The 25,088-nt window shown below is 39.5% G+C and overlaps 2 protein-coding genes across 2 annotated transcripts; both read left to right on the plus strand.

Annotated features, from left to right (window-relative positions):
- Window positions 1-13,246: 13,246 nt before the first annotated feature.
- On the plus strand, window positions 13,247-14,188 carry LOC104085669 (dehydration-responsive element-binding protein 1F-like). The gene has a single exon (XM_070191843.1). The coding sequence runs from the start codon at window positions 13,307-13,309 to the stop codon at window positions 13,997-13,999; it is 693 nt and encodes a 230-aa protein (XP_070047944.1). The 5' UTR covers window positions 13,247-13,306; the 3' UTR covers window positions 14,000-14,188.
- A 2,404-nt stretch (window positions 14,189-16,592) lies between these two features.
- LOC138903223 (cilia- and flagella-associated protein 58-like) lies at window positions 16,593-18,370 on the plus strand. Its single transcript, XM_070191156.1, has 5 exons — window positions 16,593-16,623; window positions 16,910-17,368; window positions 17,653-17,716; window positions 17,800-18,007; window positions 18,056-18,370. The coding sequence occupies exons 1-5, from the start codon at window positions 16,593-16,595 to the stop codon at window positions 18,368-18,370; spliced, it is 1,077 nt and encodes a 358-aa protein (XP_070047257.1).
- The last annotated feature ends 6,718 nt before the right edge of the window (window positions 18,371-25,088 follow it).

Here is a 25,088-nt window from a genome sequence, read left to right on the forward strand (position 1 = left end):
GAAAAATCGAGATTAAAAAACCCGACTTTTATTGATTTGGTTTGGTATTTAGATTTAATAACTCGATACAATTAATTTGGTTTGATAATTAAAAAATCTGAACCAACCCGACCCATGTACACCCCTAATCCCTACAAAGATGTGGCCTCGTGTGGATATATTTAATCATGTAGGAAGTGCTTGTTTTGGTGTTGGTTTTGATTTTAAGTGGAGTAGAGTAATTTGGAAAAGGAAAAAAGAAAGGGAACCTCAAGTTAGTGCTTCGCTAGTAGTGGATTAATTTCCACTTAGAGCTAGTAGAATCGGTAGTGCTTGATACTAGTGATGGCATCAGAACATTCACTAAGGAAAATTAAAATATAGAAGCAACTTGGTGCACAAGTCATACCGCATTCATGTAGGGTCCGAGAAAGGGTTATGTTTACCCTTAAAATCGGATAACAATTGAATTTGTAAGTGGTTTTAAGGATACGTGGACTAACTTGATACAAAATGATAAATTAGATCGCAATTGAAATAAATAATGACAAAGTACATGTAAACCACACGAATTGAATAATATCAACCTTGGAAGCCACCCTCGAGCCAGGTACGCTTCAATCAATGTGAGGATACAGAAGAACAAGAGCTTAAAGAGAAATAATAATAATGTATTGCTTTTGGATGCGTGTTATAATATCGCCAATAATTTTTCAGGCCTCTTTTATATAGTAGAGCAATTCTATTTTAGGTACAATTCTATAAAAGGTAAAAATCCCTTGATTAGTTAATTGTCGGTTCCTTACTTATACGCCCTCAGATTCCCGCTGTAATATTCAACCGATCACGGATATTTTGGTCTTCTGTTGGTCATGCTAACAATTTTTCTTCGAGCTCGATCGGGGCTAAGTTGACTTCGGGATCACGGACTCGATGTTCTCGAATACAGACGTTCTGACCCCGGGTCCTAGCTCGGTGGGACTCGATGCTCGCGAGATCGATCTTCAGCCCTTGGTTGTCATGTTCCGAGCCTAACCTACCATGTAGTAAGTGAGCTTGATTTTGACTGTGTATAGATAGACCCCCTCATTTTTTGGAGAGTAGATGACGAGAAACAACATGAGCTTTTGATCCTGTCTTCGATACCCCGTGATAGAAATGAGAAAACAGACGAAACGTCTCGTCAGTCAAGTCTTAATGGCATTAAAAGCTTGTCAGTTGCTGGCCAACTCCTAGATGTGAACCATCGCTGGAAAACTATAAATACCCCCTCATTTTTTCATTCAAACTTTACATTCAAACTTTCTGCCCCCGTTCCTAAGAAATTTCAACACTTCCAAGCTCTTATATTCTCATTACTTTGAGATCTTTTAAAAGAACTCTCATTCGTCTTTATCTCAAACCATCGAGTGTACTCTTATAACTTCCTCTTTTTCCTTATTTACTCTCCATAAAGAAATGGCGAAAACTTCCAAAATCGTTCCCCAAAAAGAAACATCTTCTACCTCGCGGCCGGCTACCGAAGAGACCGCTTCATGTACTGCTGTCGAGGAACCAGCACCGGAACCTTCTCTAAAAAATTTCATCTTGGAAGGGTGCCCGACCAATGCTGATTTTAAAGAAGAAAAGCCCTTCTCCGTACCAAGCCAGTATGAGGATGTCTGCTCGATCAACGAGGATATTCTCTCCGAAGTCAAAATGGATTGTAATTGGGGTGAAAAACATGTGGTGGTTCCCGAACCGGATGAAGCCATCACCACCCAAGTCGAGGGATTTTTAAGTATTTACACTTATCCCTTCACGTTGGGCCCCTTGAACCCGGTTATCGTCAAATTTTGCAAAATATACGATGTAAACCTCGGTCAAATTTACCCTTCTTTCTAGAGGATCGTAGTGCTCCTCTATTTTTTTGTAAGCAAGATCGAAGGGTACCCTTTCACCATCGACCACCTCATGCGTTTATACAGTCCCTAACGCTACCGGGGGGGACTGATCAAGCTCTCCTGTCGGGCCAGTAAGGCCACATTCTCAAGTATCGATGAAGATAGGGATCAAGGTTTGCTAGGGCATTTCGTATGAGTGAGGACCTCAGACTTGATCCCGGCCGAGCACATGTCGTTCCCTAAGAAGTGGAACATGTCACGTAAGTATATAAGTTTGCTTCCAAGATTTTATTTATCGCCTTTTTCCTTTCTTCTTACCGGTGTTCTGTGATGGTGCAGGTGTTGTTCGGATCCCGAGCACAGTTCCTCGACTCAAGGAATGGGTAGAGGGCATCGTATCACAAAGGCCTTATTCCGAGCGCTCGTGCCGCAAGCTTTCAAAGAGCCGATGAGAGGCCCGTTCGCACGGTGAGATCTCTTTCATGAGTAATATTTGGTTTCCCTTTTGCATGATTAAGTCCTTACTTGTTTTATTTCTTTTTGCAGGTTTACCCAATGATGTCCAAATGAGGCCCATCTCCGGTAGTGATGATTTCCCCATGAGTCCACTGCTCTGAAACAGGGCGAAGAGAAGAAGAGCTTCGAGTTCTCCGAGCTCAGAGAAAATGAAACCAAGGAGAAGGCTGATCCGCAAGCCAAAAGAAACCTCCAGCTCTCAAATACTTGATTCGGACTCCCTCTATCGGATCAGGGACAAGTGTGAAGAGGATGAAATTTTAGTGGCCCGGGAGCCATCGTTCACTAAAGAACAGGCATTAACCGAAGGGGGAACAATAGAGGCCAATCCCTCCCAAACTCAAGAGGCTGATGCATCAGTTAAGGTCGAGAACTCTCAAGACACCAGTTCTACTCCACCCAGTGACATCCATATAACAGGATCGACTTCGTTCACGGACTCAATGTTTGGTGAAGCTCAAGCAGCGAAGGAGCGTTCAAATGAGGGGGGTCCAAGGAGCAAACTCCCCCCCCCCCCCAAAGCTGTTTTGATGGTGTAGACTCTATTGCCACGGAGGATGTCACTGGATTGGGTGATTTAGAAGTACCAAGAAGAAGTCTGCCCTCTGGAACAAGTGGGTCTAGCTTGAGCCCGAGATTGGTCAATTTATTCCCTGCCCCGAGTGTCGATCTCGGTTGAAAGTGGTCGATCATTATCTTTGTTCCGGGGGATGCCCGGGTCCTTTCCTCGTCTGTTGGGTAGCTAGTTACATACTGAAGAAGACCAGGAAAATATGAACGAGTTGGAATATCCTTGCTTATTCAATGAAGCACAACATGCATTGAATCGGGTAAGGTGTTACCAAACCTTTTCATTTTCCAGCTTTGGTTACTTAATGATCTCAATATTTTTCCTTGTACTCGCAGGCCTCGGTGCTTCACCACAAGACCTTCCTCCGATATCAAGAAGAGATGAGTCTCCTCAAGGACGAAGCCAAAGCGCTTATTGAGAAGAGAGATATGTATAAACTTCCTAGTGAGCAACGCGAGGAAGAGGCCAAGAGTTTTCGGGACGAGTTGGACGCGGCTCAAAAAGAACATGTCGTTCTGGTGGAAGAGGTAAAAGTCTTTAAGGTTAGTGATGATGAACTAGACTTGGTGACTAACGGTCGAAATACACAGGTCCAACAAAAAATCGACCGGGTCGATCAACTGCTAGCTGAAATGGATGTTATCAAGGCCAAGACCGACAAATGGAGGGGCGGGATGGACCGCCAGGCCTCAGAAAAAGAGACTTCTCGGGCGCAACTAGCTTCGGCTGAGGCCCAGCTTCAAGCGGTAAAAGAAAATGTCGAGGTGCAGGCCAAAAAGGTTGAAGAGCTCTAGTCTCAGCTAAGCTCGGCCGCCTCTGAGCAAAAAATTATGGCCAAGGAGCTTGAAACGGACAAGTCGGCGGCCTTGGTGGTTAAAGTCGATGCCGATGAAATGTTGGCGCAATATAAGGCTGATGCCGAGGCGGTCCAGGACAGCTTGAAGGACATTGTTGATTATGAGAAGCGGCAGTGGCAAAGAGAGGCCCTCGAGGAGATTCATGCTTGGGGTTACGATCTATCAGCCGAGATTGAAATCGCTAAGGGGCTCGAGGCCGAGGCCAAGAAGTTGGCCTACAAAGAAGAAGAAGAAGAAGAAGAAGAAGAAGAAGAAGAAGAAGAAGAAGAAGAGAAGAAGAGAAGAAAAAGAGAAGAAGAAGAAGAAGACTCTGAGGGTTCCGATGGACCCGACCGGGGGTGGAAAACCAGGCTATTTAGGCGCCTTTGTAAAAAACATTTGCTTTTTAGTTTTTTGTACTTGTGTACTTTAGTATTTTTTGTTAAGGCCATTTGTCCTTTATAAAGGCTGTTTATAATATACAAGGCTTGTTTTTCCCTTCGACAGTTTAAGAATTTTATTTTCCTTTGGTTTATTCTTTATGTTTGCAAAGATCGAAATACCTTAGCATAAAATAGTTAGGTCATGTTCAGAGGTTCGAACAAGCCTTGCATTTGACATTATTTTGTTTAAGGCATCATGGGGGTTCGGTATGACTAGAAATATTTTTTCCCAAAGTACTTATGATTTTTTAGATTATAGTTTGCCGAAGATAGCGTTTAGAAACAGTTATGAAATTTTAAAGGTATTTTTTTGTTACGGGTATCGAACGTCTCCGAGCCGTTTTTTATGGCTGTTGCTTTTAGTTCGAGTGTTTCCCAGTGGGTTGTTACCCCGAGTTATTCGGGCTTGCCTCAGATAACAGTCCCCGAATGGGGATGGCCGTAGCCTTTAAGGTTTAGGCACTGCCTAATAGGTCTCGTGCCCCCGAGCTCCGATAGCCCGAGTCGTCCGAGTTAGTTTTTGGATGGCAGCCCCCGATTGGGAGTGATCGTTTGAACCCGGATAAAGGCGGCGCATGGGCTCAATACCTTTAGGGGATCCAACATAAGAAATTCCCTAAGAGGAAAATAAAAAAAGAGAAATTCTTAAGGGACAAGATATTTATACGCAAGGTAGGAATTTATATTTATTTTTGTGCGTAATAGTTACACATGTGTACAAATTTTGTGCCAAGGCTCGAGTAGTCTATGTAGGCAGGGCTCATTTGACTGTTTGGACCTTACAGTAAATCCCATCGATCGAGTCGATATCATTCAATCATAAAGTTTTCTTCCTTGCTAAAGTAGTTATCCAAGGGTGAAGCCCTCCATTATTCGGGGCCGAGCGTAGAGAGGCCTCGAATACTGTTGTCGAGATCTTCGATACCGATTCGTAACCAGCCATCAATTTTAAGTTAGTACGATTTACTGTTGCCTCGTTAAAACCTTGTCGGAAAACCCATTTGGAACAAAACCGGTTCAAGGGAAAAAGGGTGCAACACGCGCTTTCAGGACTAAAGATTGTATCGTTCTCTGATGATTTCCTGCAAGTGTTAGTTCGTAATGTAAATAAATAAAAGGAAATGAATGGGGTCGTACCTTAACAGTAGTATCGCTTCAATTGAGTTATGTTCCAGTTGTTCGGTAGTTGCTCACCTTCATTGTTCCGAGCTTGTACGATTCTTTACCAGTGATCTCAATAACTTGATAAGGTCCTTCCCAGTTCGGCCCTAGCTTTCATTCATTTGGGTTCCGGGTGTTTAGTGTGACCTTCCTTAACACTAAGTACCCGAAATTGAAGTGTTGAAAGTTGGCCCTTCGATTGTAATATCTCTCGATCCGTTGTTTTTGGGTGGCCAACCGGACAAGGGATGCTTCGCGCCTTTCATCTTATATATCTAGGCTCGTGTTCATAGCCTCGTCATTCGATTCCTTGGTTGCATAACGGAACCTGAGACTTGGTTCTCTGACTTCGAAATGCTAATGCCGTAATGAACATGAGACGTCCTCTTCAAGAGCACCGTAAAAATAAGAGGGACCTCTTTTATTAAAACCCTCACGTTAAAGGATTGGTTCCGGAAGAATTTATGCTCGGAATCAAAATGCCTTCGGGGAAAGATACACCTGAAGCCGCATACGAAAGGTCGCAAAAAGTAAAGTTGCACAAATACTTATCAAAGCCCTCACGAAAAATGGTTGATGCCCAGAGCCAAAAATGCTTTCAGGGAGAATACACCCTAGGCTTCACATAATAAGACGAAAAATAGAAAAACTTGCGCAAAATTCTTAAGCAAAAGGAAGAAAATGCAAAGATTAAAGACTTGCATGAATATTCAAACGAAAGGAAGACTCAAACAATACTTGAGCAAAAGATGGTTTTATTTACAAAAGCATGTCAAAACGGCACAGGTACAAGAATTGGAAAAAGAAAAGAAAAGCTAAACTGCAGTGTCTCCGAAACCAAGAGGAAGAGAACTGTCCGCGCCCCGGGGAGAAGTAGATGGACCCACTGATGGCTCCACATTTTCACAAGTTTGGGCTTCAGCGTCATCATCCTTTGATTCTTTTTCAGTTCTTGAGAACTCAAAATCGAAACCAGAAGAACCAGGTGCATCGGACCTCGCTAGGAGTCCACTTTTAACAGCTAACTCAAGCTCACGGGCCTTAGCAATTTCGGCATCAAAATTAATGACACCAGCTTTGGCCTCTTGCAAGGTTTTTCTCCTCATGTTATACATAGCATAAGTTTTCTCAACAACAAGGGAAGACACTCGGCGCTTAAGTTCTTCTTTGAGTTGGATTACTTCGGCAAAAAGGTTTTCCCGGGCGGACCTAGTAGATTTAAGGCTAACACCAAGGTCACGGACAGTTGAACTAAAAATCCTATTATGCTCGATAGTTTTCCTGTACTTCTCTTCCAGCTGGGCGTCTTTCTCCCCCGTAGCAGCAAGCTCTTCAATTTTGGAGTTCAAGGCTGCCTCTAAGTTGGTCACTCTTTCAGCGGAGGCAGCCTCGCGTTCGGTTGCAGCAAGAATGGCGTTGTGGACTTCTGTCCATTTGGCCCTGGCTTCGTCAAATCTAACCCTCAGCGGGCCAATTTCTTGGCTAAGGGTTACCACTTCTTGCTTGCTTTGTTACAAACTAGACTCTAATACAATAGCCTCAGTAGCTTTGGCATCTAGTTCCGAAAGGCGAGCGACATGTTGCTCCTGCTCTACCTAAAGATGATCCCTTACGGAGACTCCAGGTATGATTCTAAACCCGTTCGAGGACGGACGTTTGTTTAAGAGGGGGAGAATGCAACGACCCGGCCGGTCGTTTTGAGTATTATAACCCCGTTCTCCCATTTACTGCTCAAGTTATGCTTTACAGTTGTTTTATGACTTACCGGGTTAGTTGGTTCAGGCCCGGAAGGATTTCGGAGTGAAATGAGACACATAATCTTATAATTGAAAACTTAAGATGCAAAAGTTTACCGGATGTTGACTTATGTGTAAACGACCTCGGATTTGAATTCTAATGATTCCAATAGCTATGTATTTTAGACTTAATTAGGAACGCGTTCGGAAAATTATTTGGAGGTCCGTAGTGGAATTAGGCTTGAAATGACGAAAGTCAAATTTTTGGAAAGTTTGATCGAGGTGTTGAATTTTTTATATCGAGGTCGGAATCCGATTCTGAAAGTTTGAATAGGTTCATTATGTCATTTATGACTTGTGTGCAAAATTTGAGCTCAATCGGACTTGATTTGCTAGGTTTCGGCATCGGATGTAGAATATTCTAACGTCATTTCTTCGAGAATAAGTCGTATCACATTAAGAAAATGAGATTCAAATTCAGTTTGTATTGAAGCATTAGATCCATATTAAAATTACGGAGCCATAGCATAAAGAATAGTCGAATTCGGGCATTGTATGAGAGAGTTATGCCTATTTTCGTATCGGGAACGATTTTCCGTCGCCGCCAGCGTCCAGGGTAGCTAGGCCTGGCGCTGGAAATTTTTGGAATACTGGAAACTGCGCCACAGGCAGCACCCCACGCTACATGTAGCGATCGAAATAGCCGAGGCCCTATAAACGGGTGGTGGGGGGTTGGCTAATCTTTACATAAAAATAGTTGGGGAGCTCGGTTTGGGCGATTTTAAGAGGCAAACTTCACAAATTGGACTGGGGTAAGTGATCTTAACATGGTTTGGTCCGTTATTCATGAATCTAATATTTTTTCCAGTACTTATTTCATGATTTGGGGGATTAGAATAGAAATTTTTCAAAAATTGATTTGAGGGTTTGAAAGCCGAATCGGAGTCGGAATTTAGTAATTTTTGTATGGTTGGACTCGTGGTTGAATGGGCGTTCATATTTTATAAATTTTGTTGGGTTCTGTGACGTGGGCCGCACTATTGAATTTTGAGTTAATTTCAGATTTTATTGTGAAATTTAGCATTTTTCATATGGAATTGATTCATATACCTCGTGTTGATTGTATCGAATTATTTTGACTAAGATTCGAGGCGTTCAGAGGCCGAATCGCGAGGAAAAGGCTTATTGGAATAAAGAATTGCTCGGATTGAGGTAAGTAATAGTTCTAAATTTGGTCCTGAGGGTATGAAACCCCGGAGCTTGCGATATGTGATTGGTTTTGAGGTGACGCACATGCTAGGTGATGGGCGTGTGGGTGTGCACCGTAGGAATTGTGACTTGGTCAAATTCCATGGAACTGTGCAATCGAATAATTTGTTGTTATTTGTACATTCTCCATGTAGTATAGAAATTAAACCACAAATCATGTTTAGATTATGTGTTGGCACTGTAGGGACAGACAGAGGTCGAGTACATATTGAATTATCTGCTAAATTGTTATTTTGTACTCAGTCACAGTTTACTTTTTATTTTATCTCAGTCTCTATAGTTCATTATTGATACATCATATCATTGTTGTTTGGGCTGATTTTTCATGATTATTGAGAGCCTAGGAGACTAGAGAGATTTATGACTGACTGAGGCCGAGGGCCTGATTGTGAGATATTATACTATAGCACGTGAGTTGTCCGTGCAGATCTAGATATTATATTATAGCACGTGAGTTATCCGTGCGGATCCAGATATTATATTATAGCATGTGAGTTGTTCGTGCGAATTCAGATATTATATTATAGCACGTGAGTTGTCCGTGCAGTACATGAGTTATCCGTACGGATCTAGATATTGATACTATAGCACGTGAGTTATCTGTACAGCACATGAGTTGTCCATGCAGATTATAACTCTTGGACTGAAGGAGCCCCTCCGGAGTCTGTACACACCCCCAGTGAGCGCAGGTGCCTACTAAGTGCGAGTGTTGAGTGCTGAGTGACTGTGGCCCTAAGAGGATGCATATGATTTCATTCTTATTGCACTACAGTTGTCATATATTACTGTGTTGGAAATTTCTGAAAGATATTATCTTCTTTTTTTTAGTCGAACTTGATATGAAATTACTGTTGAGTGTTAAATGTTGAACATGAAAGCATGCCCTAAATCTTATGTTGGAAATTAATGTAATTGGACTCAGCTGTGAAGCTCGTCGCTATCTTCAGCTCTTTATTTAGTATTGTTACTTGCTGAGTTAGTTGTACTCATACTACACCCTGCACCTCGTGTGCAGATCTAGGTACCTCCAAACATGGCAGTTGCTAGATTTTCGGAGCTTTATCTGTGGAGACTATCGAGGTAGCTTCTTGGCATCTGCAGACCTTGACGCTCTTCTGTTCAGTTGTTGTACTGTTCTACATTTTTCAGACAGTATTTTTTTATCAGCCAGACATTGTTATCATTTAGATGCTCATGTACTCAGTGACATCGGATTTTGGGAATATATCTTATGTCAGTAATTTGTGAGATTTTTCTATGGAAATTCAAATGTTATGATTTCAAACTTAAGAGAAAATGTGGCTTATTGAAGTTGTCGGCTTCCCTAGTATTGAGATAGGCGCCATCACGACAGGTTAGAATTTTGGGTCGTGACATGGGTCTTCCTTTACCACTAAAAAATATGATTCCATTTTATTTCTAATTATTCGGATACGGCAGGGACCACAAAATTTAATTAACGAGGCTTCCTATTATGGACTTAATTCGAAATATCTGAATTAATGCTACCATAATAAATTATGAATTATTTCACTAAAAATTCGAAACTACACTCCTCAGTTCAATTTCGAAATTCTTCCATTAAACCTTATTTAACTCCCCATGTTAAGATTCAGATACTAATCAAATAAATAAATTACTGACAATTTAATTCATTGATTATTTCTTTTAGACTTTCGCTTAACTTATTTCATGTGACTGATACAAAATTCACCTGCAAGGTTTATACATAAAAACTTATAAGCTTTCATAAATGTGTATTATCAATCTCTAGACCGAGACATGGATTCGATCAACTAACAATTACTTCACCAATGTATATCATTATTGAATTTACTAAGCATATTGATCCACAAAAGAATCTTTTTAATAAATTAAAACAATAAATAATATACAAAACTAATAATAAATATATCAAGATTAAGAGTATAAGTACGTTTAGTGGCTAGAGATGTTATTTTATTATGTTATTATAAAATACTTATCTCTACTTGGTCCGTTCAATACATACAAAATGTACTAGCACAAGAAGTAGGAATTAAACCATTCCCATAATCAAGATAAATTATATTTAATCTTGTGCTACAATCATTCGTGATGGTTTGTCCAATTTCATCATTAGATTGTGAACATAATCTTTATATTTAAAAGAATCGATGATTTAATCTTCCGTGTATAAGCTAAAGTCTATACACTAAATCATCAGCTATATAAGTAAAGGACACAGAGGAATATATGATCTATTTAAAATTTTATTAAAATTGAATACACAATTTTTTCACAATAAATACTATTTCCAAACCAAATCCATGCAGAGGCGGATCCAGGATTTTAAGACCATGGGTGCACCACGATATTTGTCATGATATCAAGAGATGTAATTTTTTTTTAGTGTTTTATGACATATTAATAATTTTGCATATTATTAAAAGAGATAAACAATAATCTTGCTAATCTAAATTTGTGTTTGTCATTAATATTATTAATTATAATCTGACAATCATTACATAATATTTGTCTTAACATAAAATTCAAAATAAAAAGGAAAAGTAGAATGCTAATGAAAATTTAATACTATAAAAATTGAGACTTATGCAAATTTTGTGGCCAAAAGAAGCATGAAAATATCAAAACTCTTCTAGAGCATATGTTGGAATTCAAATATGTTTAAGCAATAATTTGGAATAAAAATATTTAAGCAAGTCTCATCATGAACTTAAATCTTATTGTCACATACATTATTTATAATAAAACTAATTTATAGTGGTTCAAGATAAAGACAAAGATTAATGGAAGTAATCCATAGTTTAATCTCTGACTCCTTAAGTTATTGTTTATCATGAAAATTTGGAGGAGATAAAAAAGAAAACATGATAAGAAGGGAATAAAAATAGAATTAAAACAAAAAAAGAGCTCCGAAATACAAACTAAATACATGGTATTATATTAATGTGTGTCCATGGGGTCTCGACGGGAGGCACCAATACCAAAATTTGAGCATGGGTACCATCTACTCTATATGGCTAAACCATTGAAAATTTATACAGAAAAATCTGCTTTTACTTGGCAAGAGAATGGGTGCACGTGCCCCTTGTTTCCTATCATAGATACGCCTCTAAATACATGGTTAATAGTATATATCTCAAGTGACCTCGTGTGGATATATTTATTCATGCAGGAAGTGCTTGTTTTGGTGTTGGTTTTGATTTTAAGTGGAGTAGAGAAATTTGTAAAAGGAAAAAAGAAAGGGAACGTCAAGTTAGTGTGTCGCTAGTAGTGGATCAAGCTAATTTCCATTTAGAGCTAGCAGAATCAGTAGTGCTTAATACAAGTGACGGTGGGAAATTAAAAATAAGAGCAACTTGATGCATAAGGCATACCGTATTTATGTAGGGTCCGAGAAAGAGTTGCATCCAAAGAATGTGATATAGACCACAAACAACTTACCCTAGTGCGTGGCTGCTTCCCCAACTTTACCGTTGCTTAAAATCAAAATACAAGGAAATAAATATACGAAATGGAGTCCCAGAAGCTCAAATTATTTGTTGACGTTGCTGAGGCATTATAGTGTACTGAAAATATGAAAAACAAATTCTCTTCCAGATTTTGATTATAAAATATACTATATGAGGGCTGCCCGTACTATGCACGAGCCCAATAGAGTCACTATAGGAATCCATGATAACGTATCAAAAAAATACATGTGTTCTACTCTTGTTTACACTTTACGCCATAAACAAATAGACTTACATATCCTGATTGATGACTATCATATATTGTATTACAACGACTTTGCACTACTGAAAAATGTTGGCTCCCTCGTATTTGTGCTCAACAATTAAAAGAAGTTACATTATAAAACATCGTCGAAGTTTCGGTCAAAATAAACATGTGCAATTGTTTTCAATAGATCTTGAGTATTAATTTACTACAGGAGTCAACTGTTTCTATATATCGTCTTTCAATGCTATTCACGAGAATACAAAAGAACAAGGAGCATATAAGCTTCCAACAATATATCCAATATAGAAGGAAGATAAAAATAAATAAAAAGGGAAGAAGAAGATGAAAGAAAATAAAGTCAGACAAGAAGGGGCTTTTTTGTACTCACGTTGGTTGCACATGAAGCTTCCGTTCATTTTGACAGATTATTATTGGATGTCATCACTTTTTAGGGCTAAAAACCAAAATGATAAGCTTTTATGATATATTAAGGACCAGTTCGTGTTATATATGAGGACCAAATGAATCCAAAGCACATACATTTGGGACCATTTTGATCATTTTAAACTAGTGTTTACATATATGTGTTCCACACGTGGACCAAACCTTGATTTCCTCGAACCAAATTAGAAACAATAAGAAGACTCATTCTTCTACTATATCCAATCACTGCAACGTGGGCTAAAAACCAAAATGATAAGCTTTTATGATATATTAAGGACCTTTTCCTTAGGTGTTATTTATGAGGACCAAATGAATCCAAAGCACATACATTTGGGACCATTTTGATCATTTTAAACTAGTGTTTACATAAATATGTTCCACACGTGGACCAAACCTTGATTTCCTCGAACCAAATTAGAAACAATAAGAAGACTCATTCTTCTACTATATCCAATCACTGCAACGTGGGCTAAAACCCCAGAAGTATGTTTTAATCCGTAAAGATCCATTTATTGAAACAGTCAAGCAGGCCCCACAACGAATAAAACATTTTTCAGTTCGTTTCACATGCTCACTCACTTCCGTGTGCGTGTCCATGTATTCACGTGATTTCCTTCTTCTCTCCTCATAATCCAAATCTATAAAAACACTTTAGATTTAACGTACACCCTAAAACTTTCAGCAGTACTTAGCACATACCACAAATAATTACAAGAAACTCAACAATTTGGCGCCTTATTAAGTAATGAATAATTCAAGCACTTCAATTAGAGTGGCAGTTTCCGATGAAGAACATATCAATATATTAGCGTTGAGGAAACCCAAGAAGCGAGCGGGAAGGAAGAAGTTCAAAGAAACTCGGCACCCAGTGTACAGGGGAGTGAGAAGGAGGAACAACGACAAGTGGGTTTGCGAACTGCGCGAGCCCAGCAAACAGAAGCGAATATGGTTGGGAAGTTACCCAACCGCAGAAATGGCTGCGCGCGCTCATGACGTAGCTGCATTGGCACTTAGAGGACAGCTGGCCACTTTAAACTTCGCAGACTCCGCTTGGCGGTTGCAAGTGCCGGCATCAAAGGATCCCAAGGACTTGCGCCAAGCGGCTGCAAAAGCAGCAGAGGTGTTCTGGCCAGGAGAGGAAGCTGATGTTAATTCTAGAGGAGCCGCTAATACTGGCAATGGCAATGAGGAAATGAAGGTGGCATCACAAGAAGAGAACGCAGCGTATAATTGCACGCAGAATATTGTGACTGCAGAAAATGTTTTGTATAGCAACTCATGCAGTGAAGTGGGAATGCTAGGGACGCAAGAATGGCAGGCATACATGGAAGAAAGGAGTTTGTTATCACCAAATCCTTGCTGTTTAGGGAGTTGTTTCAGCTGGGATGATGATATGGAAAGTGATGTTGAGGTGTCCTTGTGGAGTTATTCTGTTTGATAGCTCGTAGCTCATATATAGGTGGAGTATATCAATTTTTGTAATAAGCACGTAGATCATATTCTTTTGTATTCAACGGGGATAATTTTCTCCGCATTGCATTTGCTTAAGAGTTTGTTTGGCCAAACTATCAAACACGGTTTATTTAGAAAAATACTTTTATTCAAAAAGTATTTTTGCAAAATATAATTGGTAAAATGTATAACTTATTTTTCTTTTAGTGGTTAGTCATATAAATAATAGTACTTATTAGTCATAATTTTAAATTACGTTTGTTTTCATTATGGCTTATTAATAATATTTATTTTATGCGATTTTATTATATTTATTGTTGAATATTTTAGTATAATGCCATGACTCATCTCATATTTATGTTATTTTATTAAAAAATATCTTACATAGTTCTCTCTTACTAGGATTAAAGAAATATTTAGAGCCCAAATTTTACGTTTTATACTATGAAGACTTTATGGAAAACAAACTCGAAAAACCCTAGAAAAACCATAGAAAAACCGAGATTAAAAAACCCGACTTTTATTGGTTTGGTTTGGTATTTAAATTTAATAACCTGATACAATTGGTTTGGTTTGGTAATTAAAAATTATGAATCAACCCGACTCATGTACACCCCTAATCCCTACAAAGATGTAGCCTCGTGTGGATATATTTAATCACGTAGGAAGTGGTTGTTTTGGTATTGGTTTTGATTTTAAGTGGAGTAGAGTAATTTGGAAAAGGAAAAGGGAACCTCAAGTTAGTGCTTCTCTAGTAGTGGATTAATTTCCACTTAGAGCTAGTAGAATCGGTAGTTGTTGATACTAGTGATGGCATCAGAACATTCACTAAAGAAAATTAAAATATAAGAGCAACTCGGTGCACAAGGCATACCGCATTCATGTAGGGTCCGAGGAAGGGTTATATTTATCCTCAAAATCGGATAACAATTGAATTTGTAAGTGGTTTTAAGGATACGTGAACTAACTTGATACAAAATGATAAATTAGATCGCAATTGAAATAAATAATGACAAAGTATATGCAAACCACACGAATTGAATAATATCAGCCTTGGAAGCCACCCTCGAGCCAGGTACGCTTCAATTAGTGTGAGGATACAGAAGAACAAGAGCTTAAAGAGAAATAATAACAATGTATTGCTTTGGGATGCATGTTATAATATCGCCAATGAATTACCAGGCCCCCTTTATATAGTAGAGGAATTCTATTTTAGGTACAATTTTATAAAAGGTAAAAATCTCTTGATTAGTTGATTGTTGGTTCCTTACTTATAAGCCCCGAGATTTCCGCCGTAATATTCGACCAATCACGGATATTTTGGTCTTTTGTTGGTCATGCTAACAATTTTTCTTCGAGCTCAATCGGGGCTAAGGTCGACTTTGAGATCACGGACTCGATGTTCTCGAAGGCAAGCGTTCTGACCCCGGGTCCTAGCTCGGTGGGACTCGATGCTCGCGAGATTGATCTTCAGCCCTTGGTTGTCATGTTCCGAGCCTAACCTACCATGTAGTAAGTGAGCTTGATTTTGATTGTGTACAGATAGTCCCCTTATTTTTCGGAGAGTAGATGACAAGAAACGACATGAGCTTCTGATCCTGACTTCGATACCCCGTGACAGAAACAACAAAACAGTCGAAACGTCTCGTCAGTCAAGTCTTAATGGCATTAAAAGCTTGTAAGTTGCTGGTCAGCCACTCCTAGATGTGAACCGTCGCTAAAAAACTATAAATACCCCCTCATTATTTCATTCAAACTTTCTGCCCCCATTCCTAAGAAATTTCAACACTTTCAAACACTTATATTCTGGTTACTTTGAGATCTTTTAAAAGAACTCTCATTCGTCTTTATCTCAAATCATCGAGTATACTCTTATAACTTCCTCTTTTTCCTTATTTCCTCTCCATAAAGAAATGGCAAAAACTTCCAAAATCGTTCCCCAAAAAGAAACTTCTTCTACCTCGTGGCCGGCTATCGAAGAGACCGCTTCACGTACTACTGTCGAGGAACCCGCACCGGAAACTCTTCTAAAAAATTTTATCCGGGATGGGGTGCCCGGTCAATGCTGATTTTAAAGTCGAAAAACCCTTCTCCGTACCAAGCCGGTGTGAGGATGTCTCGAGGTACATCTGCTTGATCAACAAGGATATTCTCTCCGAAGTCAAAATGGATTGTAATTGGGATGAAAAACATGTGGTGGTTCCCGAACCGGACGAAGCCATCACCACCCAAGTCGAGGGATTTTTAAGTATTTACACTTATCCCTTCACGTTGGGCCCCTTGGACCCGGTTATCGTCGAATTTTGCAAAATATACGACGTAAACCTTGGTCAAATTCACACTTCTTTCTAGAGGATCGTAGTCCTCCTCTGTTTCTTCGTAAGCAAGATCGAAGGGTACCCTTTCACTATCGACCACCTCATGCATTTATACAGTCCCTGACTCTACCGGGGGGACTGATCAAGTTCGCCTGTCGGGCCAGTAAGGCCACATTCTCGAGTATCGATGAAGATAAGGATCAAGGTTTTCTAGGGCATTTCGTGTGAGTGAGGACCTCGGACTTGATCCTGGCCGAGCACATGTCGTTCCCTGAGAAGTGGAACATGTCACGTAAGTATATAAGTTTGCTTCCAAGATTTTATTTATCGCACTTTTCCTTTCTTCTTACAGGTGTTCTATGATGGTGCAGGTGTTGTTCGGATCCCGAACATAATTCCTCAACACAAGGAGTGGGTAGAGGGCATCGTATCACAAAGGCCTTATTCCGAGCGCTCGTGCCGCAAGCTTTCAAAGGGCCGATGAGAGGCCCGTTCGCACTGTGAGATCTCTTTCATGAGTAATAATTGGTTTCTATTTTACATGATTAAGTCCTTACTTGTTTTATTTCTTTTTGCAGGTTTACCCAATGATGTCCAAATGAGGCCCACCTCCGGTAGTGACGACTTCCCCATGAGTCCACTACTCCGAAACAGGGTGAAGAGAAGAAGAGATTCAAGTTCTCCGAGCTCGGAGAAAACGAAACCAAGGAGGAGGCTGATCCGCAAGCCAAAAGAAACCTCCAACTCCCGAATACTTGATTCGGACTCCCTCTATCAGCTCAGGGACGAGTCTGAAGAGGATGAAATTTTAGTGGCCCGGGAGCCATCGGTCACTGAAGAACGGGCATCAACTGAAGGGGGAATGATAGAGGCCAATCCCTCCCAAACTCAAGAGGTTGATGTATCCGTTAAGGTCGAGAACTCTCAAGACACCAGTTCTGCTCCACCCGGTGACATCCATATAACAGGATCGACTTCGTTCACAGACTCAATGTTTGGTGAAGCTCAAGCGGCAAAGGAGCGTTCAAATGAGGGAGGTCCAAGGAGCAAACTCTCCCCCCCCCCCCAAGCTTTTTTGATGGTGTGGACTCTATTGCCACGGAGGATGTCACTGGATTGGGTGATTTAGAAGTACCAAGAAGAAGTCTGCCCTCTGGGACAAGTGGGTCTAGCTTGAGCCCGAGATTGGTCAATTAATTCCCTGCCCCAAGTGTCGATCTCGGACGAAAGTGGTCGATCATTATCTCTGTTCTGGGGGACGCTCGGGTCCTTTCCACGCCTGTTGGGATAGCTAGTTACCTCTGCTGCCTGGTGACTAAAGAAGACCAGGAAAAGATGAACGAGTTGAAATCTCCATGCTTGTTCAATGAAGCACAACATGCATTGTATCGGGTAAGGTGTTACCAAACCTTTTCATTTTCCAGCTTTGGTTACTTAATGATCTCAATAATTTTCCTTGTACTCGCAGGCCTCGGTACTTCACCACGAGACCTTCCTCCGATAATCAAGAAGAGATGAGTCTCCTCGAGGATGAAGCCAAAGTGCTTATTGAGAAGAGAGATATGTATAAACTTCTCAGTGAGCAACGCGAGGAAGAGGCCAAGAGTCTTCGGGATGAGTTGGACGCGACTCAGAAAGAACATGTCGTTCTGGTAGAAGAGGTAAAAGTCTTTGAGGTTAGTGATGATCAACTAGACTTGGTGACTAATGGTTGAAATCCGCAGGTCCAACAAAATATCGACAGGGTCGATCAACTGCGAGATGAAATGAATGTTATCAAGGCCAAGACCGACGAATGGAGGGGTGGCATGGACCGCCTGGCCTCAGAAAAAGAGACTGCTCGGGCGCAACTAGCTTCGGTTGAGGCCCAGCTTCAAGCGGCAAAAGAAAAGGTCGAGGTGCAGGCCAAAAAGGTTGAAGAGCTCCAGTCCCAGCTAAGCTCGGCCTCCTCTGAGCAAGAAATTATGGCCAAGGAGCTTGAAACGACCAAGTCGGCAGCCGTGGTGGTTAAAGTAGATACCGACGAGATGTTGGCCTAATATAATGCTGATGTCGAGGCGGACCAGGACCGCTTGAAGGACATTGTTGATTATGAGAAGATGTAGTGGCGAAGAGAGGCCCTCGAGGAAATTCATGCACGGGGTTACGATCTATCGGCCGAGATTGAAACCGCTAAGGGTATCGAGGCCGAGGCCAAGAAGTTAGCCTAAGAAGAAGAAGAAGAAGAAGAAGAAGAAGAAGAAGAAGAAGAAGAAGAAAAAGAAGAAGACTCTGAGGGTTCCGATGGACCCGACCGGGGGTGGAAAACCAGGCTATTTAGGTGCCTTTGTAAAAAACATTTGCTTTTTTGTTTTTTGTACTTGTGTACTTTAGTATTTTTTGTTAAGGCCGTTTGGCCTTTGTATAGACTGTATATAATATACAAGTCATGTTTATCCCTTGGACAGTTTAAGAATTTTGTTTTCCTTTGCTTTATTCTTTATGTTTGCAAAGATCAAAATACCTTAGCATAAAATAGTTAGGTCATGTTCAGAGGTTCGAACAAGCCTTGCATTTAACATTATTTTATTTAAGGCATCGTGGGGGTTCGGTATAACCAAAAACATTTTTCTCCAAAGTACTTATGATTTTTTAGATTATAGTTTGCTGAAAATAGCCTTTAGAACCGGTTATGAAATTGAGGCCTTGTTTTTTTGTTACGGGTCTCGAACGTCTCCGGGTCATTTTAATATGGCTATAGCCTTTAGTTCGGGTATTTCCCAGTGGGTTTTTACCAGGAGTTATTAGGGCTTGCTTCATATAACAATCCCTGAATGGGGATGGCCGTAGCCTTTAAGGTTCGGGCGCTGCATAATAGGTCTCGAGCCCCCGAGCTCCGATAGCCCGAGTCGTCCGAGTTTGTTTTTGGATGGCAGCCCCCGATTGGGAGTGATCGTTTGAACCCGGATAAAGGCGGCGCATGGGCTCAATACCTTTAGGGGATCCAATGTAAGAAATTCCTTAAGAGGAAAAGAAAAAAAGAGAAATTCTTAAGGGACAAATTATTTATACGCAAGATAGAAATTTCTTTTTATTCTTGTGTGTAATAGTTACACATGTGTACAAAGTTTGCAGCAAGAATAACGTTGTGGACTTCTGTCCATTTGGCCCTGGCTTCGTCAAATCTAACCCTTAGTGGGCCAATTTCTTGGCTAAGGGTTATTATTTCTTGCTCGCTTTGTTGCAAACTAGACTCCAATACAACAGCCTCAGCAGCTTTGGCATCCAGTTTCGAAAGGCGAGCGACATGTTGCTCCTACTCTACCTAAAGTTGATCCCTTGCGGAGACTCCAGATATGATTCTAAACCCGTTCGAGGACGAACATTTGTTTAAAAGGGGGAGAATGCAACGACCCGGCCGATCGTTTTGAGTATTATAACCCCGTTCCCCCATTTACTGCTCAAGTTATGCTTTACAGTTATTTTATGACTTACCGGGTTAGTTGGTTCAGGCTCGGAAGGATTTCGGAGTGAAATGAGACACTTAATCTCATAATTAAAAACTTAAGTTGGAAAAGTTTACCGGATGTTGACTTATGTGTAAACGACCTCGGATTTGAATTCTAATGATTCCAATAGCTCAGTATTTTGGACTTAATTAGGAGCATGCCGGAAAATTATTTGGAGGTCCGTACTGGAATTAGACTTGAAATGGCGAATGTCAAATTTTTGGAAAGTTTGACCGAGGGGTTGACTTTTTGATATCGAGGTCGGAATCCGATTCTGAAAGTTGTGTGCAAAATTTGAGTTCAATCGGACATGATTTGCTAGGTTTCGGTATCGAATGTAGAATATTCCGACGTCGTTTCTTCGATAATAAGTCATATCACATTAAGCAAATGAGCTCCAAATTCAGTTTATATTGAATCATTAGATCCGTATTGAAATTACGGAGCCATATCATAAAGAATAGTCGAATTCGGACATTGTATGAGAGAGTTATGCCTATTTATGTATTGTGAACGATTTTCCGTCGCCATTAGCGCCCAGGGTAGCGTGGGGCGCTAGCCCTGGCGCTGGAAATTTTTGGGATACTGGAAACTGCGCCACAAGCGGCGCCACACACTACATGTAGCGCTCGAAATAGCTGAGGCCCTATAAACGGGGGGAGGGGGGGTTGGCTAATCTTTACATAAAAATAGTTGAGGAGCTCGGTTTGGGCGATTTTCAGAGGCAAACTTCACAAATTGGACTGGGTAAGTGATCTTAACTTGGTTTGGTCCATTATTCATCAATCTAACATTATTTCCAGCACTTATTTCCTGATTTGGGGGATTAGAATAGAAATTTTTAAAAAATTGATTTGAGGGTTTGAAGGCCGAATCGGAGTCGGAATTTAATAATTTTTGTACGGTTGGACTCGTGGTTGAATGGGCGTTCATATTTTGTAACTTTTGTCGGGTTATGTAGCATGGGCCCCACTATTGATTTTTGAGTTAATTTCGGATTTTATTGTGAAATTTAGCATTTTCATATGGAATTGATTCCTATACCTCGTGTTGATTGTATCGAATTATTTTGACTAAGATTCGAGACGTTCAGAGGCCGAATCGCGAGGAAAAGGCTTATTGGAATAAAGAATCGCTCGGATTGAGGTAAGTAATAGACCTAAATTTGGTCCTGAGGGTATGAAACTCCGGAGTTTGTGATATGTAATTGGTTTTGAGGTGACGCACATGCTAGGTGATGGGCGTGTGGGCGTGCACCGTAGGAATTGTGACTTGGTCAAATTTCATGGAGCTGTGTAATCGAATAATTTGTTGTTATTTGTACATTCTCCATGTAGTATAGAAATTAAACCACAAATCATGTTTAGATTATGTGTTGGCACTGTAGGGACCCACAAAGGTCGTGTACATATTGAATTATCTGCAAAATTGTTATTTTGACCTCAGTCACAGTTTACTTTTTATTTTATCTCAGTCTCTATTGTTCATTATTGATGCATCATATCATTGTTGATTGGGCTGATTTTTAATGATTACTGAGAGCCCGAGAGACTGGAGAGATTTATGACTGAGTGAGGCCGAGGGCATGATTATGAAATATTATACTATAGCAAGTGAGTTGTCCGTGTAGATCCAGATATTATATTATAGCACGTGAGTTGTCCGTGCGGATCCAGATATTATATTATAGCATGTGAGTTATTCGTGCGGATCCTGATATTATATTATAGTACGTGAGTTGTCCGTGCAGTACATGAGTTGTCCGTACAGATCTAGATATTGATACTATAGCACGTGAGTTATCTGTACAGAACGTGAGTTGTCCGTGCAGATTATAAATCTTGGGCTGAAGGAGCCCCTCCGGAGTCTGTGCACACCCCCAGTGAGCGCATGTACCTACTGAGTGCGAGTGCTGAGTGTTGAGTGAATAAAAGGCTGAGTGACTGTGGCCCTAAGAGGATGCATATGATTTCATTCTTATTGCACTACAGTTGTCATATATTACTGTGTTGGAAATTTCTGAAAGATATTATCTTATTGTTTTTAGTCGAACTTGATATGAAATTACTGTTGAGTGTTAAATATTGAACATGAAAGCATGCCCTAAATCTTATGTTGGAAATTAATGTAATTGGACTCAGTTGTGAAGCTCGTCACTATCTTCAGCTCTTTATTTAGTATTGTTACTTTCTGAGTTTGTTGTACTCATACTACACCCTGCACCTCGTGTGCAGATCCAGGTAACTCCAAACATGGCAGTTGCTAGATTTTCGGAGCTTTATTTGTGGAGACTATCGAGGTAGCTGCTTGGCGTCTGCAGACCTTGACTCTCTTTTGTTCTGTTGTTGTACTATTCTACATTTTTCAGACAGTGTTTTTTTTATCAGCCAGACGTTATTATCATTTAGATGCTCATGTACTCAGTGACATCGGGTTTTGGGAATGTATCTTATGTCTGTAATTTGTGACATTTTTCTATGGAAATTCAAATGTTATGATTTCAAACTTAAGAGAAAATGTAGCTTATTGAGGTTGTCGGCTTCCCTAGTATTGAGATAGGTGCCATCACGACAGGTTAGAATTTTGGGTCGTGACATGGGTCTTCCTTTTCCACCAAGAAATACGATTCCATTTAATTCCTAACTATTCGGGCACGGCAGGGAACACAAAATTTAATTAACGAGACTTCCTATTATGGACTTAATTCGAAATATCCGAATTAATACTATCATAATAAATTACGAATTATTCCACTAAAAATTCGAAACTGCACTCCTCAGTTCAATTTTAAAATTCTTTCATTAAACCTTATTTAACTCCCCTTGTTAAGATTCAGATACTAATCAAATAAAAAAATTACTGACAATTTAATTCATTGATTATTTCTTTTACACTTTCGATTAACTTATTTCATGTGACTGATACAAAATCCACCTGCAAGGTTTACACATGAAAACTTATAATCTTTCATAAATGTGTATCATCAATCTCTAGACCGAGACATGGATTCGATCAACTAACTATTACTTCGCCAATGTATATCATTATTGTCCAATTTACCAGGCATATTGATCCACAAAAGAATCTTTTTAATAAATCAAAATAATAAATAATATACAAAACTAATAATAAATATATCAATATTAAGAGTATAAGTATGTTTAGTGGCTAGAGAAGTTATTTTATTAAGTCAGTATAAAATACTTATCTCTATTTGGTCCATTCAATAAATACAAAATATACTAGCACAAGAAATAGGAATTAAACCATTCCCATAATCAAGATAAATTATATTTAATCTTGTGCTACAATTATTCCTGATGGTTTGTCCAATTCCATCATTAGATTGTGAACATAATCTTTATATTTAAAAGAATCGATGATTTAATCTTTCGTGTATAAGTTAAAGTCTATACACTAAATCATCAGCTATATAAGTAAAGGACACAGAGGAATATATGATCTATTTAAAAATTTATTAAAATTGAATAAATAAATTTTTCACAATAAATACTATATCCAAACCAAATCCATGCAGAGGGAATCCAAGATTTTAAGACCATGGGTGCACCACGATACTTGTCATGATATCAAGAGATGTAATATTTTTTAGTGTTTTATGACATATTAATAATTTTGCACATTATTAAAAGAGATGAACTATAATCTTGATAATCTAAACTATAAGAAGGGAATAAAAATAGAATTAAAACAAAAAAAGAGCTCTGAAATACAAACTAAATACATGGTATTATACTATGTGTGTCCATGGGTGTAACGACCCGGCCGATTGTTTTGAGAGTTAGAGCTCCGAACCCCTATTAACTGCTTTCCCCATATCTATTTTTGCTATTGTGACTGCCGGGATGATTGGCTTGCCTAACTTTTTGTGAGGGAAATCCCCTTAAGATTTGGAACTATTGTGATATATGAGCGCCATGTACGTGAGGTGACGAGTTCGTACACGGGCTAGTTGTGGTAAAACCCGATTTTCTTACTGAGCAGTAACATGTTTCTTTGTGTTATTTTGAGTTATACCATTTTAATGAGTACTAATCTATTTTTATTTTTAATTGAGTTATTGCAATATGTGTAGCTACCATATTTAGTCTAATACAACATGTCTATGTGTCTTAATTGTTTATGTGAATTCTGTGCAGCATACTTAGTGAATTTTCTGCTTCTTCCACTACTAGAAATCCGGTAAAAACCGACCAAAAAAACCGACCAACGTTAGTAGGTAATGGTCAAAAACCGACCAAAATGCGACCATTTATGTGTGGACGGTATTTTTGTGGTCGAAAAGAAATACCAACCAAAGTTGGTCGGAAATTACCGACCAACTTTGGTCAGTCAATTAAATTCAAAAAACAAATATTGCAAAAAAAAACGACCAAAGTTGGTCGGATTTTTCCGATCAAAGTTGGTCGGATTTTTTCGATCAAAGTTGGTCGGTTTTTTAATTATGTAATAAAAAAATTCGCCATCTGGGAATCGAACTGGGGTCTGTACTGTGGCAGGATACTATTCTACCACTAGACCATTGGTACATTTTATTTTAAGACTGTCTTTTATTTGATTTATACTCTTTAATTGTATTTTCGCACGAAAATAACCGACCAAAGTTGGTCAGTTTTATTAAAAAGTAAAATTACCGACCAAAGTTGGTCGGTTTTGTTAAATGATCCGCCGAATTAACCGACCAATTTTGGTCAGTTTTTTTAATATTAATTTTTATTTATTTTGGTCGATTTCTTGAAACATAAATTTCGCGGGACTCAAATATAGTTTCCCGCATTTTTGCGCCAAAGAAAACCGACCAAAGTTGGTCGGTCGACCTTGGTCGGTTTTTGCCGAATTTCTAGTAGTGTTCCCTGACTCGTACTTAGTCTAAATTGTAAGAATTTCGTGATGTAGTTGTATTTCTATCATCCGCGCTGTATATTTTCTTTGGGACTACTGAACGGTATTCTGGGAGATCCTCCTGTACTGCATATTTACTTTGGGACTACGGAACGGTATTCCGGGAGATCCCCCTATACTGCATATTTACTTTGGGACTATGTAACGGTATTCCGGGAGATCCCCCTATACTGCATATTTACTTTGGGACTACGGAACGGTATTCCGGGAGATCCCCCTTGTACTGCATATTTACTTTGGGACTACGAAACGGTATTTCGGGAGATTCTCATGTCTTGCATATTTACATTTGGGACTACGAGACGGTATCTCGGGAGATCCCCTGTTATGATTTCTGTGTACTGAG

The sequence above is a fragment of the Nicotiana tomentosiformis genome, chromosome 12 (genome assembly GCF_000390325.3).
Source record: "Nicotiana tomentosiformis chromosome 12, ASM39032v3, whole genome shotgun sequence".
NCBI lineage: Eukaryota > Viridiplantae > Streptophyta > Magnoliopsida > Solanales > Solanaceae > Nicotiana > Nicotiana tomentosiformis.

Bases quoted from the DNA above. Each gene is read 5' to 3' on its own strand.
- LOC104085669 (XM_070191843.1), top strand. From the start codon at position 13,307: ATGAATAATTCAAGCACTTCAATTAGAGTGGCAGTTTCCGATGAAGAA.
- LOC138903223 (XM_070191156.1), top strand. From the start codon at position 16,593: ATGTCGTTCCCTGAGAAGTGGAACATGTCAC. The intron at 17,717-17,799 runs GTATCGGGTAAG...TTGTACTCGCAG, and splicing joins AATGAAGCACAACATGCATT to GCCTCGGTACTTCACCACGA. The intron at 18,008-18,055 runs GTTAGTGATGAT...TGAAATCCGCAG, and splicing joins AAGAGGTAAAAGTCTTTGAG to GTCCAACAAAATATCGACAG.